The sequence below is a fragment of the Vitis riparia genome, chromosome 8 (genome assembly GCF_004353265.1).
Source record: "Vitis riparia cultivar Riparia Gloire de Montpellier isolate 1030 chromosome 8, EGFV_Vit.rip_1.0, whole genome shotgun sequence".
NCBI classification, from domain to species: domain Eukaryota; kingdom Viridiplantae; phylum Streptophyta; class Magnoliopsida; order Vitales; family Vitaceae; genus Vitis; species Vitis riparia.
The window spans coordinates 2,199,866-2,217,631 of NC_048438.1; the positions used below are offsets into that span (position 1 = coordinate 2,199,866).

Here is a 17,766-nt window from a genome sequence, read left to right on the forward strand (position 1 = left end):
TTTATTCATGTCATTTATTTATTTCCACCTAAATGATGGTTTATGTATGGTAACAAAACTCTTATATTGAAGAAGTTGACCAACAAAGTTTTATCATAAACTACATCATCTTCAAGATGTGAGAGAAGTTAAAGTACATTTGTTCTGATTGACACTAAATAGCGAAATCGTCTTGCCTACCCTAAGCTTCAACAATTAGTTTTTTCTTATGATAACACGAAACTAAAGTTATGAGCTATGAAGGTTAAGAAAAGAATGATAGAGTTGTAGATACATATTTCCTTGATCTATAAGACACTTCAGCTGACCATGGAGAAGAAAATGATAACCAACTGTTCCAATGGGTTAGACCCTTACACTTAGATGATAACAACAAAAATCCTAGTTCACAAATTGCCACACATGTTCATGATTTGGGAGTTGATGTTGAAAAAATGTTAATTGAAGAAGTTCAAAGTGAGAGTTTTAGTACAAACACAATAGATTCATTTGAGCAAGAAATGCAACAACCAACAAATCCTCCTCATGTTAGTATTGACTTCATGAGCGTTGGACAAAGTAATGGTGTTGGTGCTTCTAGTTCTAGTTATGATGGCTCACGAAGAGAGGGGGGTGATGGTGATAATGATGGAGTGAATGTTGGACAACAAGACAAAAGTCAACTTCCATTGAGCCTATTCACTAATGAAGCCGTTTTCATACATTGCACGCAAGATGAAGATTATGGTTCTGGAAGAGTTGACCTAGACATTGGATCTATTAGAAAACCACATAGAGGGATGAGATAACAAAAGATTACAACATTTGATGAGGACTCTTTCTCTGCAGGTTTTGACTCTATGAGAGGGACTCAACACAGTAATTCATCAAATGAGGCTCACATTTATTCTCCTATGTGATGAATCGTGACCAACCCACCTCCTTTCGATTATAGGATGGGTTCAATCTTAACTAATGATGACTATAAAATAATTAGCTATCCTCTTACACAAATGTCATAAGACGTTCCATATTAGATGCAAAAACAAGTCGAAACAAACACATGAGTGAACTTAGCATTTCCCATCCATGGGGAAGCAATGGGCAAGAGTTAAGAAACTTATGCATGACATGTTCACAATTACAATCAATATTATGCAAACTCCATGTCATGAAACCAATATTCTCTTCATCAAGATGGACTTCCGTCCTCCTCAAGAGTTATGAAACCACATTGATCCTTATTTTGGTATTAAAAGAAATCATTATAATGTAATTTGTAACAAATGCTAACATTTAATGAAATTAAATATTTACTTGAGACTAGTATTTAGTTCATGCTTTGAAACTCCATATATTTTTATCAATGCATATTATATTATTGTCGAATATCTTCAATTTTATGATACACATATTATTATTTTTTCTCACAAGTATCTTTAATATATAGATTATTATTAATTTTTATCATTTTTGGAGTTTTCCCTAATATATCTAAAAGTTTGTTTTGAATTTCCATCTCACTAATTTTTTTTTCCAAATTTCCGTATGATATTTTCGATATTTACTTAAAATCAAATTACCAATGATTTCCAATATTTTCATCATTGAATGGAAAATTTGAAAATTTAAACAAGTATTTTTAAACTATTTTTTTAAAAATAATATGCAAATGAACCAAAAATTCGTTCCCTTTAAACCAATGATAACATGCAAAACGGGTCATTCCCTACATCATCAAGGGGATCCATCATAGTTCTCATTGGTTCAACGCCCATCTTATCGGCCCATGGCTCAATTGGTTGATTCCTAACTATGTACAAGCAATTAATTTGAAGCTAATGTAAGAAAACGATCCATTACTCATTTTATTATCAAATCAGCATGTAATTTATTATAGGATTTTATATTGATTTCATTTCAAGAGCATTTGTGACGAAAATTGAATGCTAAAATAGGAGGTTCAAGCTAACAATGTATGTGACAATAATAAAATTCCTAGTCTGTATGTTCTGTAAATGGTAGGAAAATATTAAGAAGAGAAAAAAAATGTTGGCAGAAATAATTAATTTTCTTTCACTTGGATGTGATGGGAAAAAAAAATCACTTTTGACATTTATGAGCTTTTTGATCTTTTTGAAAATTGAGAATGGTAATTGTACCGTATGTTTGGTAATTATTTTTGAAATCGGTTTTTGAAAACCATTTTACGATGTTTTATACAATAAAAGTCTATTTGAAAACCTAAAATGTTTATAAACTATTTTAATATTTTTTAAATATGTTTTTAAAATAATTTTTATATCTAATATTTTATTTTTAATCATTATACATGTTTGTATAATTATTTTTTAAAATAATTATAAAAAACAAATGAAAATAAAAAACTATTGTAAAAAACAATTACCCAACAAGCCTTATCCTTTTTGGACTGCACTTTAACTTGAAATAGAAAAATCCATCTAGCTGTTTCATTGAACATAAAAAATAAAAAAGCAAAAAATAATTAAAAATGAAAACAGATTTTTAAAAAACCACCTAGATGTTTTATTCAAACATTTTATTTTCAATCTTTTTTTCATATTTATGCAATTACTTTTTAAAACAATTAGAATATGCTGTAAAAAAAAACACCTTTTGTTGGAGTGTAGAACTATTTTCAAGTCAATATGGCCAATGCCTTTGAACAAATTCTACTTGCTTGAAAAAATAATAGGAAAAATCATATCATTCATTGGGATCCAATGAAATCAATGGCAACAAAGCTGAAGAAGAAAATCTGAAGCCACACGAATACAAGGAACTGGACACACCTATTGGCATTGCATTTGGTTTTTCATTAAAAATCTCAAAAGACAAGTATCAACACACTATTATCAAAACCCCTATCCCTCTCAAATCACCTCATTTTCCATCCTTTTTCATCTCTAGAATTCAGTTCTTTGTCCATAAATGTAGATAGCAGATGCCTTAGGCTTTCATTTGATCATTATCATGAGCAGACCGCATACAGAACCAACTTCTATGGATTCTACAGTTTCATCAAAATTTAGCAGCCTCAAAAAGTAAAGGCCTCCCAGAAAATGTTGTATTAAATTTTCCATGAAAGGTGTATCATCACATTCTTGCCAACCAAACAGCAGCACCTTAGAATGACAATATAGCCCAGTTCACAATAAACTTTTTGTTGTTGTGTCCTCTTATTCTCTGTAATATCTTTGGCAACTGGGACTTGTAATGCATCTCTTCACATCTTGGTTGAAGGGACAGGAGAGCATAAAACATGAACTGCTACCCAACTCAGCGAAAAGTTACGCTTCGGTTCCCAGTTGCCGGAAAAGCCTGACGCCGTCTACCTTGTGCGTAATCTCCAGTCTCATCTTCTCCCTGGACTCTACCTTTACCCAAGCTTCTTTTCTTGCTCACTGAATCTACCAGACCCCCTCGACCTTCTTTGCCTCTTGATTCCTCTGGATTCTCACCAAATCTCACTTGTTTCCTCGCTGCTTCATAGTCAAATGGCTTCACCTGCAAAAGGCCATTGGACTCCTGAGATTTTTCAACTCGCCTTGCTTTCCTGGTTTCATTCAATGACTGAGAGCACTTCTGAAAACCGGAGGATAAGTCAGTGAGAGACATAGGATCATTTCCCTCATCCATTTCAGACCCCTTAGGATTATCCTCCTTGCCTTCTAACTGTTCATTTGCAGCTCCCGAGTTGCCATTTACTGATTCATCAGACCCTGAGTTTTCTTCAAACATTATTATCTCTTCTAAATCATTTCTGGAGGCTGGCACAGCAAGAGGTTCTTCAGAACCTTGAGTTTCTAGGACTTTAGTATGCTCTTCTGTATCCAGTTTTGACAGTTCCTCCCTGTTCCCACCTGAAAATGAATGGAATGGAAGGTTCACTGAAGATTTTATCTGCTCCAACTTGATGTCTTCCTTTCCCTATAAATTTGGATAAAAGAAGGGCTCAGATTTACTAAAAGAAGCAAATATTATTTCATGCTTTATAGCAAATCCAACTACACTACGGTAGTTAATGTGACCACCATTTATAATAAAGGACAGCAAACTCATGTCTGTAGTTAATTGGTCACCAGGCCACCTATTGGATAAGTTCCAATATCATATAACTGATCTTACGATGAAGAACGGAGAAAAGAGGCAGCAGACTCAAGACAAAAGTTGCAACCATATGACAGACAATTCAGAATGACTCAAATTACGGAATGAGGAATCAGTAAAATCTGCAGTTCTCAATTCAAGATTACTTAAAACAGTACAGGATTCATATGTCATGCTTGCCAAACTCCACAAACATATGGGCAAGTTAGAATTTTATATAGGACAGAAATTCCAACAGCTGCAAAGTTTGCACAACTAAAAAGTAAGGTGCAAATGGTGAGACTTATGGAACAAAGATTATGGACAACAACTGATTTTATTCGCTTTCCATATATAATTTTGAGCAATATTTCATTTTTGTTTTTACAGCTCACAGCAATTCATGAATTATTTTTATTTTATTTTAGTTTTCTTAAAAAGGAGCTGGTGTCCAGAAAAATGCTACCCTACAGCTTCAACTAGGATGTTTTGCATCTGGTTGGAAGCCAACCCAAGGCAAAAAGAACCTCAAATCAAGTTGAAGGTTTTCAGTTCAAATTAGGAGAAAGTTCCTTTGCTTAGGTTAGGTAAGAAATTAGTTGTTATTCTTTAAAATAAAATATGCCAAATGATTCACATCTCAACTAAATTGTCAGTTTGTTAATAACTAAAAAACAAATTTTGCACAATAACACATCCATAAGAAAGAAATTGAAAACAATATAGAAACTATGATTAATATAAAACGAAAATAATTACAATAAATATAAACATATCATATCAATTTAAATGAAGATTTTATCTTATATCATGCTAATAACTGTTGGATGCTTCAGTTCATTTTCTGCTTCAAAGTTCTATTTATCTACAACTTTGTTTTGACTGAAGTTAATACAGACCTAACATTACTAGAAATGTCAAATAACAAATTTATTTTACTTCTTCAATTTTTTATAGTGTTCCAAATAATTATATTGCATTTACTTCAAATTTTTAGTGTTCTGAATAATTATATTGCATTTAAAACATGATCACATGACATAAAACATATACAAATTATGGATTGGTTTGCTCAATCTATGTCCATCCAACCTTACATCGAGTGGACATTCCTCAACCCAGTCTTGCATTTTCACTGGTTGAGCTAGACTCACCCAGTCCGAATTGCAGACGACCTACCACGTGATAAGTTGAGCCTGTCTGCAACATCACGCCTATGAAAAGAAGAGAATAATAGCAGAGTAAGCAATGTTTAGTTACTGCAAGAAACTCACTTTTGGATCAGAATTTAGCTTTCTCTTTGAGGCTGAATTCCCTAGTAGTGCTCCAAAGGCGCGGTTTGGCTTCTTCAGCAACTGAACTGTTACTTCAGTAACCTGAAAAAATGAAATTAAAAATTTCACATAAATAGGCAAAAAATTAATTGAGTTCATCTCCAGAAAGTAAACAAAACATTGATTATAGGAAGTGGTTATCTACAACCTTCTCACTCTGCGACACACTTGTATGAGTGTCTGTGTCTCTACTCTGGCCTGAACTGGCAGGGGTTTCTCTTGGAACTTCTGGAATGAAACTATCCTTTTCATCCTTCACTTCTTTACTTTCACCAAGAGGCTCAGAAGAACCTCCTCGTCCCTTGCTGCCAGGTCCATCTATAGTGCTTCCAGGCTCCATATGATATTCTTTAGCACTCACAAAAGTTTGTATTTTATCAGTCGTGCCACCATTTATTACATTGTCAGTATCAAAACTTTCTGCTCTAGCATCCGCAGCCCTTATGCTTGTAGGAGATTCAGGAGGCAAGGCTTCAAATCCAGTGGTATCAACTGTATTGTCTTCAGATGCCTACATGTTGAAAAACATTACAGTTATGTAAGCATTTAAGCAAGAAATAAAAGCAGCAGCACTTCCAAGTACAAAGATAAAAGCCTAGATGCAGTGCACCCTGTGGACTCCATAACCCTACCACCGAATGACTACAAAATGAGAACTAAACAACCACAGTTCTTAAATACAATCGACAAGCAAAGTTACAGCAGAGTATTTCAGAATAATGTGATACATTCTTTTTTGTGATATGTAAACATCCTCCCCCCTGCTGAAAGAGACTATCATCATGGGCTATTTGGTCTGACAGTTCGAAGGCTTAAAGAGACAAATGACATCAAAGAAAAGAAAATGAAAATTACATGGAATCACTTCTATTGATTTGCGATCTACAACAACTAAAAAGCCTGATTAAACTAAGCCAATTTTTGAATTAAGCTCGGCTGACTGAAGGTTTCCCTTTCTCAGGTCCTAAGTAATGAAAACAAACCACGATTATTTACCTTCCTTAGCAACAGAATGGAGAATTATTTTAATGACAAGATTTTCTCAACCTATGAGGGTTATGGAAGTCATTAAAACTTTGTATCATTAGAAATCATGGATGTTATAAATCAACCTACAAGACTGATATTTTCTCAACCTACCATGTATTTTCTGTTCCAGGAGTAAGAAGGAAATGGAAAGCCTGAACCAAGTGAATATTGAATTGAGCTTAGTTGAGTGGTGATTTTACTTTTCTTGGCTCCTAACTCCCGAAAAACCCAAGATTTAAAATTTAAAATCCAAAATTCAAAATTTCACTAATCTACTTATCTTTCATCAGCAACCAAATGGAGCATTTACTGCTTCCATGAAATTTTTAATCAAGACTATGAAATTAAATAATACATAAAATGAATGAAGCTACTTGGATACAAATTATACGTGGACCTGCATAACTTTTGGTTTGGTATTAAAGCATGAGGCAAGCTTCTTATTACATTCATGATGGGGTTGGTCATTTAAATTTTCTTCTGTTTGAGCTTTGGGGATAAGAGATTTAAGAGTGGTCTGGCTTCTTGGAAAAAGCAAGTTTTGCATAAAGGTGGTATATTGACCTTGTTAAAGAGCACTTAGTTAGTCTCCTAATTTACTTTTTGTCAGCTTTTGTCATTCAGAGGGTAGTGTAATGCAGTCAAGGGACTTCTATGGGGAGGAGATACTGATAGAAGAATCCATTTAGTGACATGTTTGACTATTTGTTCGGAAAAGGCTGCAGGGGGTTTGGGAGTTGCATGTTTTGAGATAATAAGTCATTCTGGAGGTTCACAACTGATTGCAACAGGTTATAGAAAAGATAATTGTGGGACAGGTATTGGGAGCTGCAAGGAAGATTGACCATTATGGTAGACACAGAAACCTACAGATCAAGTTCATGGAAGATCATTAGGAGCAGGTGACTGGAGTTCTCATTGAGGAGGTTGCAGTTGTTGAACTAGATTATGTGTTGACACTTGGATTGGGGAGGGCCCTCTAGGAGATAGATTCCCATTCTTGTAAGATGTAGTTTCACAAAGATGGTTGGTGGGTTATTGAGATGGAGGATGAAATCCTAGTCTCTAGGAGCGTTTTAGATCAAAAGGTAATTATTATTATTTTTTTAATTGGTAAAAAGAAGCAATTTATTAAAGAGAAATGTCAAAAAAAATGTTCCAAAGTACACAAGAAGTAGGGCGACACAAAAAACAAGAGGGGACACCAAAGACAACCCCTCTTAACCTAAACCCAACCAACCCACAAAGTCTACAGTGGAAAGAGGACTAGGAACTACATACAACTTGCACCACGCCCAAAGATTACAAAATAAAGAGAATTTGAACCCTTGAATCGACTGCCTCTCATTTTCAAATGCCCCACTGTTTCTTTCTTTCTAAACAATCCAGAAAAGGCATAAAGGAGCAGTCCATGCCTTTTTCCTTTTTTTGCCTGCAAAAAAACCTTGTCATCCTAGAAGCGTCTCTCTAACTGAAAAAGGGGAGCACCTAGACACACCAAAAAGGGAGAACAGAAGATTCCATAAAACAACTGTTCTGTCACAAGAAAGGAGGATGCAATCAATAGATTCTTCCTCTTTGAGGCATAGGAAGCATCTATTCACCAAAAACCACTCTCCTCTGAATGTGGTCCAAAGTTAGAACCTTCTTCCAAGTAGCCTCCCAAACAAAGAAAACCACCCCCGACAACACCCAAGAGTTCCAAATCATACTTGTTGGGAAAACACCTTGTCTTCTTGTCTTCAAAGCCTTGTGTAGGGTCTTGACAATGAAAGCCTCATCCTTTGACTCGGTCCATAGAATGTTGTCATCCTTGTCCCTATACACCCTCCTCCCTTGTAGTCTCAAAAGGAAACACTTCACAATTTCCACTTCCCAATCGTTGAGTCGCTTAAAGAAGTGAGGTGTCCAGCAACCTCCCTCAAGAGAATGGTTTCATACCTCCCCCACCCATGCCTTCTTGGAAGAAGCTATAGCAAATAAGGAAAAGAAATGTGCAATGGCTCATCACCACACCACTTGTCCTTCCAAAACCTCACTCTCCTCCCATTCACCCCAAAAAAGGCAACTTTGCAGCTTAACATGTCCCCATCCTTCTTGATGGTCCATAACCCTACCCCATACACATCCTTCACCTCGTGGGAGCGCCCCCCTCCTTCCTCCTCCCCATATTTTCAGCTAATGACTTGCCTCCAAAAAGCCCCCTTCTCCTTGGCAAAAAACCAACTCCATTTGCACAGAAGGGCTCTATTGAGCAACGAGAGATTCCTGACCCCCAAACCACTCTCTCTTGTCTAAATAGACAATAGACCATCTAATCGAGTGAGGTTTCCGCTCAAGGGCCCCTCCTTCCCCAAGAAAGTCTATTTGAATTTACTCTAGCCTCAACCTAACCAGTCTTGGAATGCAAAACAAGGACATAAAATAAACAGGCAAGCTAGAGAGAGTGCCACGAATTAGGGGAAGTCTCCCTCAAAAGGTGATTATGGTGGAGCCCTTGCAGCGTTTGTTGATTCCTTTCAAGGTAGTAGGTAGTTAAGACGATAAACTGATTTAGGTGGTCTGTAAGAAAGGATTAATATTGGAAAAATCATACTGCAAGACTTTGTTGTCCAGACATCCTTCACTTGCTAAAGAGATTTGGATACCAAGGGCACCATCCAAGGCAAGCTTCTCTGTTTGGAAGGCCACATGGGAAAAGATTCTCATGACAAATTAACTTTTTAAAAAGAGGTTGAAGTTTGATTAAAAGGTATTGCCTTTGCAGATAAGACATAGAATCACCTAAGCATTTTCTCATCCATAGCAGGTGGACTTCTGGTTTGTGCTCCTTGACATTCTCTTTACATAGCATATCTTGGGTGCTTCCTTGATCAATTAGAATTTTGTTGTGCAGTTGGCATATTGGCTTTATGGGTAACATGTGCAAATTGACTAGGGGATCAACTCTTTTTATGTTTGTTTTGAACAATTTTGAATAAGCGCAATAGGAGAACCTAAGGTGTTGAATGCTTGCCTCTAGAAATGAAAGATCCTTTTGAAAGCATTATCTGTAGGGCCTGGTAGATCATAGGGTTTCCTAATCTTTCCTTTATTTTATATAGTTTTGGTAAAGAAGAGTGGTTCAATATTGAATTTTGATTTTTTTCTTTTCTTTCTTATTTTGGCTTCTACACACCCTATATACTTCTTGTGTGCTTGATTTCTCCTTTACTGTTAAGCATCTTCTGATTTTATCTCTCACCAATTTCCCCATTAGCAAAAACGTTACCAATTATTGACATGATTCTCTTTCTAGGTAGACAATAGCAAGATTTAATGTTTATGCATAATCTATCAAGATGTCGATGTTACCAACTATATATGTATATATATCCAATATCTAGGAGTAGAATATCAACTTATATGTTAATATTGTCAAAAGCCTACCAACATATCACGATTCCCAGATTGATATCCTTAATATCACTAAGAAGTCAACAATGTCAATGCGCCCTTATATATATCAAGATATATGCTAACATCACAACATCATAATCACAATCTTTCCCTAATTTACTGTATAGACTATAGCAAATTCCTAGTTGTTTCAACAAGCTGTATTAGTTCTTGCTAAGCTAACAGAACAAGTTAACTTCTAAATTTTGCCTCAAACATGTGTCTCACTTCAAAACATGTTTCTTTGAAAAGCAACTTCTTTGTTTATTTTTCCCATCTGCTATTTACTAATTTGTCGTAAATTTTAGGAATTAGATATCTAGCTAACAATTGTGAATCAACTTTCCCGATCAAAAATAAATAAATAAATAAAATTGTGAATCAACTTTCAAGCACCCATGATTTGAATTCTGCTATTTACTAATTTGTCGTAAATTTTAGGAATTAGATATCTAACTAATAATTGTGAATCAACTTTCCTGATCAAAAATAAATAAATAAATAAAATTGTGAATCAACTTTCAAGCATCCATGATTTGAATTCTTAATGTCGGTGCTCTAAATTACAATAAAAAATTTGTTCTAATTAAGCACTGACCCAACACAACTTACTTCATTGGGTCTTAATGGTTTTGATCAAGTTTAGATAAGGTAAGTCTATTTTTGGGGAGGTATAAGACAAAGCAATGAAAATTTAATATGGAAAATAACTGAAAATGGAGGAAAATTAGTAAGAAAGGTGGCAAGAAGGACATTCAAACACCCTTCATGGGACTTTCAAACGCCCCTCAGTGTTTAAATGGTCAAGAGTGCAGTGTTTGAAAGTCTAAGCACAGTTCAAACATCCTCCTTGCAATTTGAATGCTTGAAATGTTTTTGGTAAATTGATGTTTTTAAGACTAAAAACTGCCTTTTTGATGAAAGATTCCTTTCCAAATTTGATCAAACTAGATATCCTCAGATTTTTCTATAAATACCTAAGTTTTAAGACCGGTTAATAATGATGCACTAATTGAATAAATTTTCATTGCTCTATTCTAATCTTCAAATCTCAAAATCTTTCAAGAACCAAGTCTTGAAAGTCCTTTCAAATTAAAGCTAAAGATGTGCATCAAGTTGTTAGCCTCAGCATGATGTTGAGGCAATCCACTAAGGGGCACTATGTCAGGCCCCACTTAAAATGACACCCCCGACAGGTTAAAGCTTTTCAAGATTCATGAAAACAAGGTACCACATCAAATATGTGAAAGAAGAGTGTAGATTCTAACCAATAATAAGACCCTTGGAAGTGATGCGTTTGCTTAAGGTAACATTGTGTACCTTCTTATATTTAGTGGATTTTATCCATGATTGATAAACTAGGGGTTTTATCTTTGTTTCTTTTCACTTTTAATACATATCTTTTGTTTCTAATAAAAAAAAAACATAAACTAGGGGTTTTACATCACAGAGGTTTCGATTCAAACATTGTAAGTGGTTTCCACATACACTAATTACATTAATATTATATTGATAAAGAACTAAAAGAAAATGAAAAGATTTGAAATCAGAGAAAAGAAGCTTGGACTACCTATTCAAACCCCTTCAAACCAACCCTACAAGTAGTTTTGTGACTCAAGATTACACTTTCACTTAAAATTCTTCCATTAATAATAGATTCTTTGTTCTGATTTAAAAAAAAAATACATATTCTTTGTTTGGAAATGATTTTCACTTTTATAAGTAATTACAAAATTAGAAGATTTTTGTTATATCATGTTGAGAAAATGATATACACATTGTTGTCAAAAGCTAATTAATGGATTATTCAACACATTCAATCCAATATAATAATGTTTCATGTAAACCCCACATATCATCAATAGGGTCTACAAATGATAAATAATATATATTATACCATCAAGTATAATAAGTTTTTTACATTTAGAAAAATTAAAATTTGAATCTTCAAAAAATAAAAAGAAAAAAAGATTTTAATGTAAAAGGCACTTATTATAAATAAATCACAAAAAGAACATATAAAATACGATATATATGAATATATGATGTTATATGATATGACAAAGTTTTCATATAAAACATCACAATATATTCTGTATCTAATGTGTATCTGAGTTACTATCCAACAGACCATAAACAATATGTACGAAAAAAATCAGATATGATAAATCTTTACAGGTTTAAACAAAATAAACAAATCTTTTTTCATAAAATGATCATTACATTATTATGTACAAGTTACTTTAACATTACAAAGAAATGACAAATAGAAACAAGAAAATGATCTGACATGGAAAAACTGCATACCTACTATCAAAAGACAGCATTGAATATTTAAACTTAGGTATAGTTTTTTCTCCCAACGAATGCCAAGGAGGCGTTATTTGAATAAAAGATATGTTATTAAGATGATACAAATGTCGAGGATGATGATGAATGAAGAATAAAATATTCTGCTAGGCACATTAATTTCCTTCTTGTAGGGGAATGATAATGAACTTGAAAAGTTAGAGAACTCTGAACAGGAAACATAACACCTCTATGTCAATGGTGCATACAAATACATAGCCACACTTGTATATACTCATAATTTCTTTTTTTTTTTTGTTATATTGATTGGCCCTTATAGGAAATAATAAAAATTGATATAACAATATTTATTAGCAGCCTAGTACGGAGTTAGAACTTGTATTCAAAAGTAAAAAGGTTAACTTAATGGAATAACATATTTTGTTAAAATGATTTAATTAGAGGTCTACACTGTATAGTTATAGATTTCTTCATTCATTGTCATAATGTGTGCTTCATATACATACACACACACATAGACACAATATATATGGAAAAAACTGTCGCATAAATTTATGAGTTAACTATGAGTACACTATTTTGTTCTATTACTATATTTAGATCTTCTTTAAAAGCATCTTTGACGTTCTACATGTGGAGGTATGAATTTTATGAACATGACATACTTGTTCTGCATGAATCTTAGTTTGCAATTTGACAAGCCTTGTTTATCTATTGAAATATCTTTAAAAATTCTTAAATTCATATGGAAAGATATTCGTTTATTCAATAACAATGTTGATATTTGAAACTTTAGGAACATTATATGATGGTAGATTGTCCTTTGTTTGTTATGCTGCAAAGCTTATGCATAATAAGCCTAGGATCCACAGAGATTGCATTTTTACATTTGAGAGGTAGAAATTGATAAATAGTTCATTGATAGTATTTTCACTTTTTTATTTGAATGTTTCACCTGAAATGGAAATTTATAATAAGATTTATAACTTGATTCATTTTTAAATTTTATTGTGAGTTAAGAAACAGTGCAGAAAGCCATACAACATTTATTAGGGAAACATTAACAGAGAAATCTCAACTCTGGATCAATTATATATTGTTATCATCAAATCATGTCCATGGAGGTCTTACTGTTCCAATGTGACCCTCCTTCAGATGTTGAGCAGCAGCTTCAAATGCAGCAGCATTTAGGATAGAATGCCTTATGATGCTAACAACAGGACCAAGATTGCGCTCAACATAAGGGTGCTTTGATTTCAGCAATCGCCGTAACTTGCTGGTTGTGACAGGCATCTGTTTGGCTTTTTAATTTAAAAAGTGAAAGTAGCATAAAGGTTCAGTATGAACAAAAGAAGTAAAATGAAAAATTGATTAACTGGCACAAGCAATACCGATTTCAAGAAGAGTTTTGTTGGGCAATATATAACCAGTACTTTCATCCTCAGCACGAGCAACCACATCTCGCCATTCAAAAAGCCCCTGAAATTCATTTAGCTGGGTAAAAATATGGAATCAAAATAGACAATTATAAGTCTATAACCAAGGAAGTTGCAAAGAGAAAAAGAAATAAGTCCTTTATAATTCGATTATGTCAAAACACTACATCTACCAATAGCTTTTTCCATAAATTTTTATATATGGAATAGAAGCATCTATCCAACAGCTTTTTCCATTAATGTTTATATATGGAACAGGAGATTCCATGTGAAATGATAATCAGTGGCTCCCCAGGTACTATCATGTCAATCAAGCAGTAAATAGCACAAGCAGATAGGATATCTTCTATAGACGAAGTTACAAATATTATTATCAGACTGAAGGGACACTTCAGAACATACGAGTTGTTAGGTAGCTTTTGAGGCACAACAAAAAAGTTTGCTTTGGTTGTCAATAATGCTCATTAGACTAGATCCATAAGTAGCTGTAGACTCTTAATTAATAACATGGCTGTCCCTGGGAGTTCAAGGGCTGCCCTTTGACCTATAGTTCTTGTATTTGTCAGTGGATCAAGAGGAAGAGGAATCCTGAAGCCAATTTTTTTCCACATATTTTATTTCTAATGGGGGGTCTTAATTAATAAGATGGCTGCCCTCGAGAAGTTGAGGCCTGCCCTCCACCCTATAGTTGTATGTTTTTTAGCTTATAAAGAGGGAGATGAATCCTGCAGTGAATTGTTTTTCTATATTGTACTTGTGAGAGGGAAAAGGAATTTTGTTTAGCATCTAGAAGGGAGATAAATCCTGCAGCTAATCTTTTTCTACATATTATACTTCTGAGAGGGAATCTCAATTAATAAGATGCAGTCCTTGGGAGTTAAATTCTGTCTTTCTTTTTTATAAGAAACAAACACATTTTTCATTGAAAATGAAGGTACAAAAGAAGGATGAGAAATCCTTCCCTATGATACAAAACCTGATCAAAATGGAGGAAAAGTAATGTTCCCCAGAGGTCAAGGTCTATCCTTCTAACGAGTGTTTTAGAAGGCTATTGAGGCTTAAGCCTCACCCAGTTGAGGCTCACAGCCTTGAGGCTATTGAACCTTAATCCCCAAATATTCACATTTAATGGGTTTAGGACTTTTTATGCATATTTTATAAAATGTTTAAGCCCCATTGTTCAATGGCTTTAATGAATTATGATCTTGTGAAGTTTTGGTATAAATTTATAAGTTGTCTAGAGTTCAAGACTAGGGTTAGAGTGTACATAGATTATCATTGAACATGATAGGATTTGTTGATTGGTTTAGCTCCAAGTAAGGAGAAGGGAGCTTTTTTCCTTTCTTTTTTACTTACCTACTCATGCCTATTGTATACATTGAGTGTACTTTAATGCACCCTTTTCTTAGGTGTTGTTAATGTACATCTGACTTTTCCTATTAAAAAAATTTACTAGAGTTAAACCTTTTATAAAGTAATAGCTTAATTAGTTACCAATTAATCCTTTAAATGGAGATAGAATAAAGAGATTGGGAAGAAGAAATAAAAGAGTTGTTGGTCATTATACTGGTTGAACTCATATAATTAATCTCATATCATTGATAATAAAGGAAGAAATACAACTATAATTAATGGATGAAGAAGAATAATGCATAGACATTAACATTGATGCGGAGGACACTATAGCAATTAGATATGATTATGATTTCTTAGATGATCCTTACTAGTGATAGCAATGGTGGTATCAAAGATTATTTGATAAAGCTATGAGAAAGTTGGATTTAAGAAGAAAGAAAGAGGAACTAAATTAGAAACCATAAACAATGATAAACAATTAATTTCGTTTATTATGAATCATATGGTTCTCTTACTGTTCATTTGTATGTAATTTTATTAATATTTTTAAGTTTTTTTAGATGTTTTCTTTTCATTTTTATTATTTATATTTTTTTTTTTGTTTAAGTTGAGGGTTACACCTTGTTCCGCCTTGAGGCTTATACCTCACCTCATCTAGAAAAAACACCTCAAAACCCCCTTTAGCCTTAAACATTGCCTTCAACATATACTTCTTGTACTTTGAGCACACAAAAAGGGAGATGAATCTGGCAGCTAATTTTTTTTTTTTTTTTTTTTTTTTTTTTTTTTTGCATATTGTAATTCTGAAAGGGAGGGAAATCCTGCTGCTAATTTATTTCTACATATTATACTTCTGTGAGGGTGGGATAGAGGATATTGTAATCCATTGTGTGTATGTGTGTGTGGGAGGGAGGGAGAGAGTGAGAGAGAGAGAGGTACTGCAACTATAGCAAGCTGCTGAGCATTGAAATGAGCCCCCTGCAATCTGTCATGCAAATAAAGAAATGTATGATTAATAAAAAAAAAAAAATTAAATGGAAGGAAAAAGAAGGAAAAATTCATAAAGGTTGTCAAGTTCATGTAGGTAAAAGCATCATAAAAGAAGATGATAAGCAAACAAACCCATATGTATAGAGATATGAACTATCAGTTAAAAGCTCCTTCTCATAAAGCTGCATGCAAATATCAAAACTGCGTTTGTACACCTGCAAGAAAGAAGCAATTTTAACAGTGTAAAATAGTAAAAGAACAAAACTAATGCCCAGGTAAGATTAGCTCATTCGTATTAGCATGATCATCTACCGAAACGGATGGAAGTAACCATAAGTATGATTCTCAGTTCGCAATAAATTAGAACATTTTCCAAGATAAACAACAGTAAATTCCCCTAGTGAAGCTAAAATACATCTGACTTGAAAAACTCCTTATCCAATACATATAACAGATCTAAACCATTTTGTGATACTTAAATACACTCCAAAAAATATTGTCCGATTACTTTGGGGTTATGGCACATGACATTCTCACAAGCTGGGATGGTGTGGGTTCAACCAGGCAATATTCACGATATGATGGTTATTTCTTTCATGTGTTTTGGGAACTCTACTAGAGGCAAGACTCTTTGGAAGATTGTTTGTCTCACTTTGTTGTGGATTGTGTGGATAGAGAGGAATTCTAGGATTCTTTAGGATACTTAGAAGAAGCTTGAGATGATGTGGGACTTGCTTCATTTCTATGTTTCTTTTTGGGCCTACTGAACTGACGTTTTTAAACCTTTCCATTGAGTGTAATTCAGCATAGTTGGCTTCCAGTATGTACATCTTAGGGTTGGGCCTACATGGTGAGGTTCCCACATGAGCTTCAAGAGATGTTATACATGTATAGGTTTTTTTTGTTCCTGTTGTACAGTCATTGTAAAGCAGAGGTTTATTGAGTCTTTTGATCAGGTTCGTATAAATCCTTCTCATGTTTTTCTTCGCTTTAATATATACATTTTTTGTTTCTGATTAAAAAAAAATACGCTCCAGAAAATGACAAGTCATGTTAATTCCTATGTCAATTCCTCTGAAAGGTTTTCCACACGATTTCCAAAAATTAAATTTGCAATAAAAGAAAATAGATCTCTGAGACTATTCTAACTCAACAGCTCAGTGAAGCAATGACCCCAATAAGTTGGCGTCCACATCATGGATCCTTTTTTTTCCATTTAGCCCACCCAGGGCCACATCATCCCTTAAATCATACTCCATCATGTAAGTTTCAGTCTCATTCTTTTTGGCCTTCCAATCTCCTTGTAGTATCTTCAACAAGATGAAATCACTCCTCACCAGTGCATTAATTGGTCTTTGTTACATATGATCAAACCATATAAAAATAACTTTCCCTCATCGTGTCCTAACAGATTCCACTTTATCTTTCATGAATGCTTTCTTTTAGTCTCATTCTACCTGTTCAGAACAATCAAACTCTATAACAGATCCAGTCAAAAGAGTTATGAAAAAGAGGGAATAAAAAAAGAATCCTTGGTTTCATAAGCAACAAAATAAATCCTAACAAATTAGCAGAATGACCATAATTACCAATCCAAAATAACCGAAACTGTATGGAGAATGGTGTTTCACTTCAAGGAACAAATGATTTGGTGATCTAAACGCATTTGGGAAACAATTGCCCAACAAATTAGCAGAAGCATCATTTGCCTAGATGCCAGTGTTCAATAAAAGTTGGGTTTCGAAACCATGATATTCAAAGGGCTATATGAAATGAGGGTTCTG

The 17,766-nt window shown here is 33.9% G+C and overlaps 1 protein-coding gene across 1 annotated transcript in view; it reads right to left on the bottom strand.

The window, feature by feature from the left end:
* Positions 1–2,660: 2,660 nt before the first annotated feature.
* The window catches only part of LOC117920436 (protein RRP6-like 2), a 47,127-nt gene continuing 32,021 nt past the window's right edge, over positions 2,661–17,766 (bottom strand). Inside the window, exons 8-14 of the mRNA XM_034837964.1 lie at positions 16,115–16,197; positions 15,932–15,977; positions 13,592–13,679; positions 13,332–13,501; positions 5,572–5,934; positions 5,364–5,465; positions 2,661–3,930 (exon numbers count right to left, since the gene is read on the bottom strand). Coding sequence (XP_034693855.1) covers positions 3,280–3,930; positions 5,364–5,465; positions 5,572–5,934; positions 13,332–13,501; positions 13,592–13,679; positions 15,932–15,977; positions 16,115–16,197 — 1,503 coding nt within the window. The 3' untranslated portion in view covers positions 2,661–3,279. The remainder of the gene's footprint in view (positions 3,931–5,363; positions 5,466–5,571; positions 5,935–13,331; positions 13,502–13,591; positions 13,680–15,931; positions 15,978–16,114; positions 16,198–17,766) is intronic.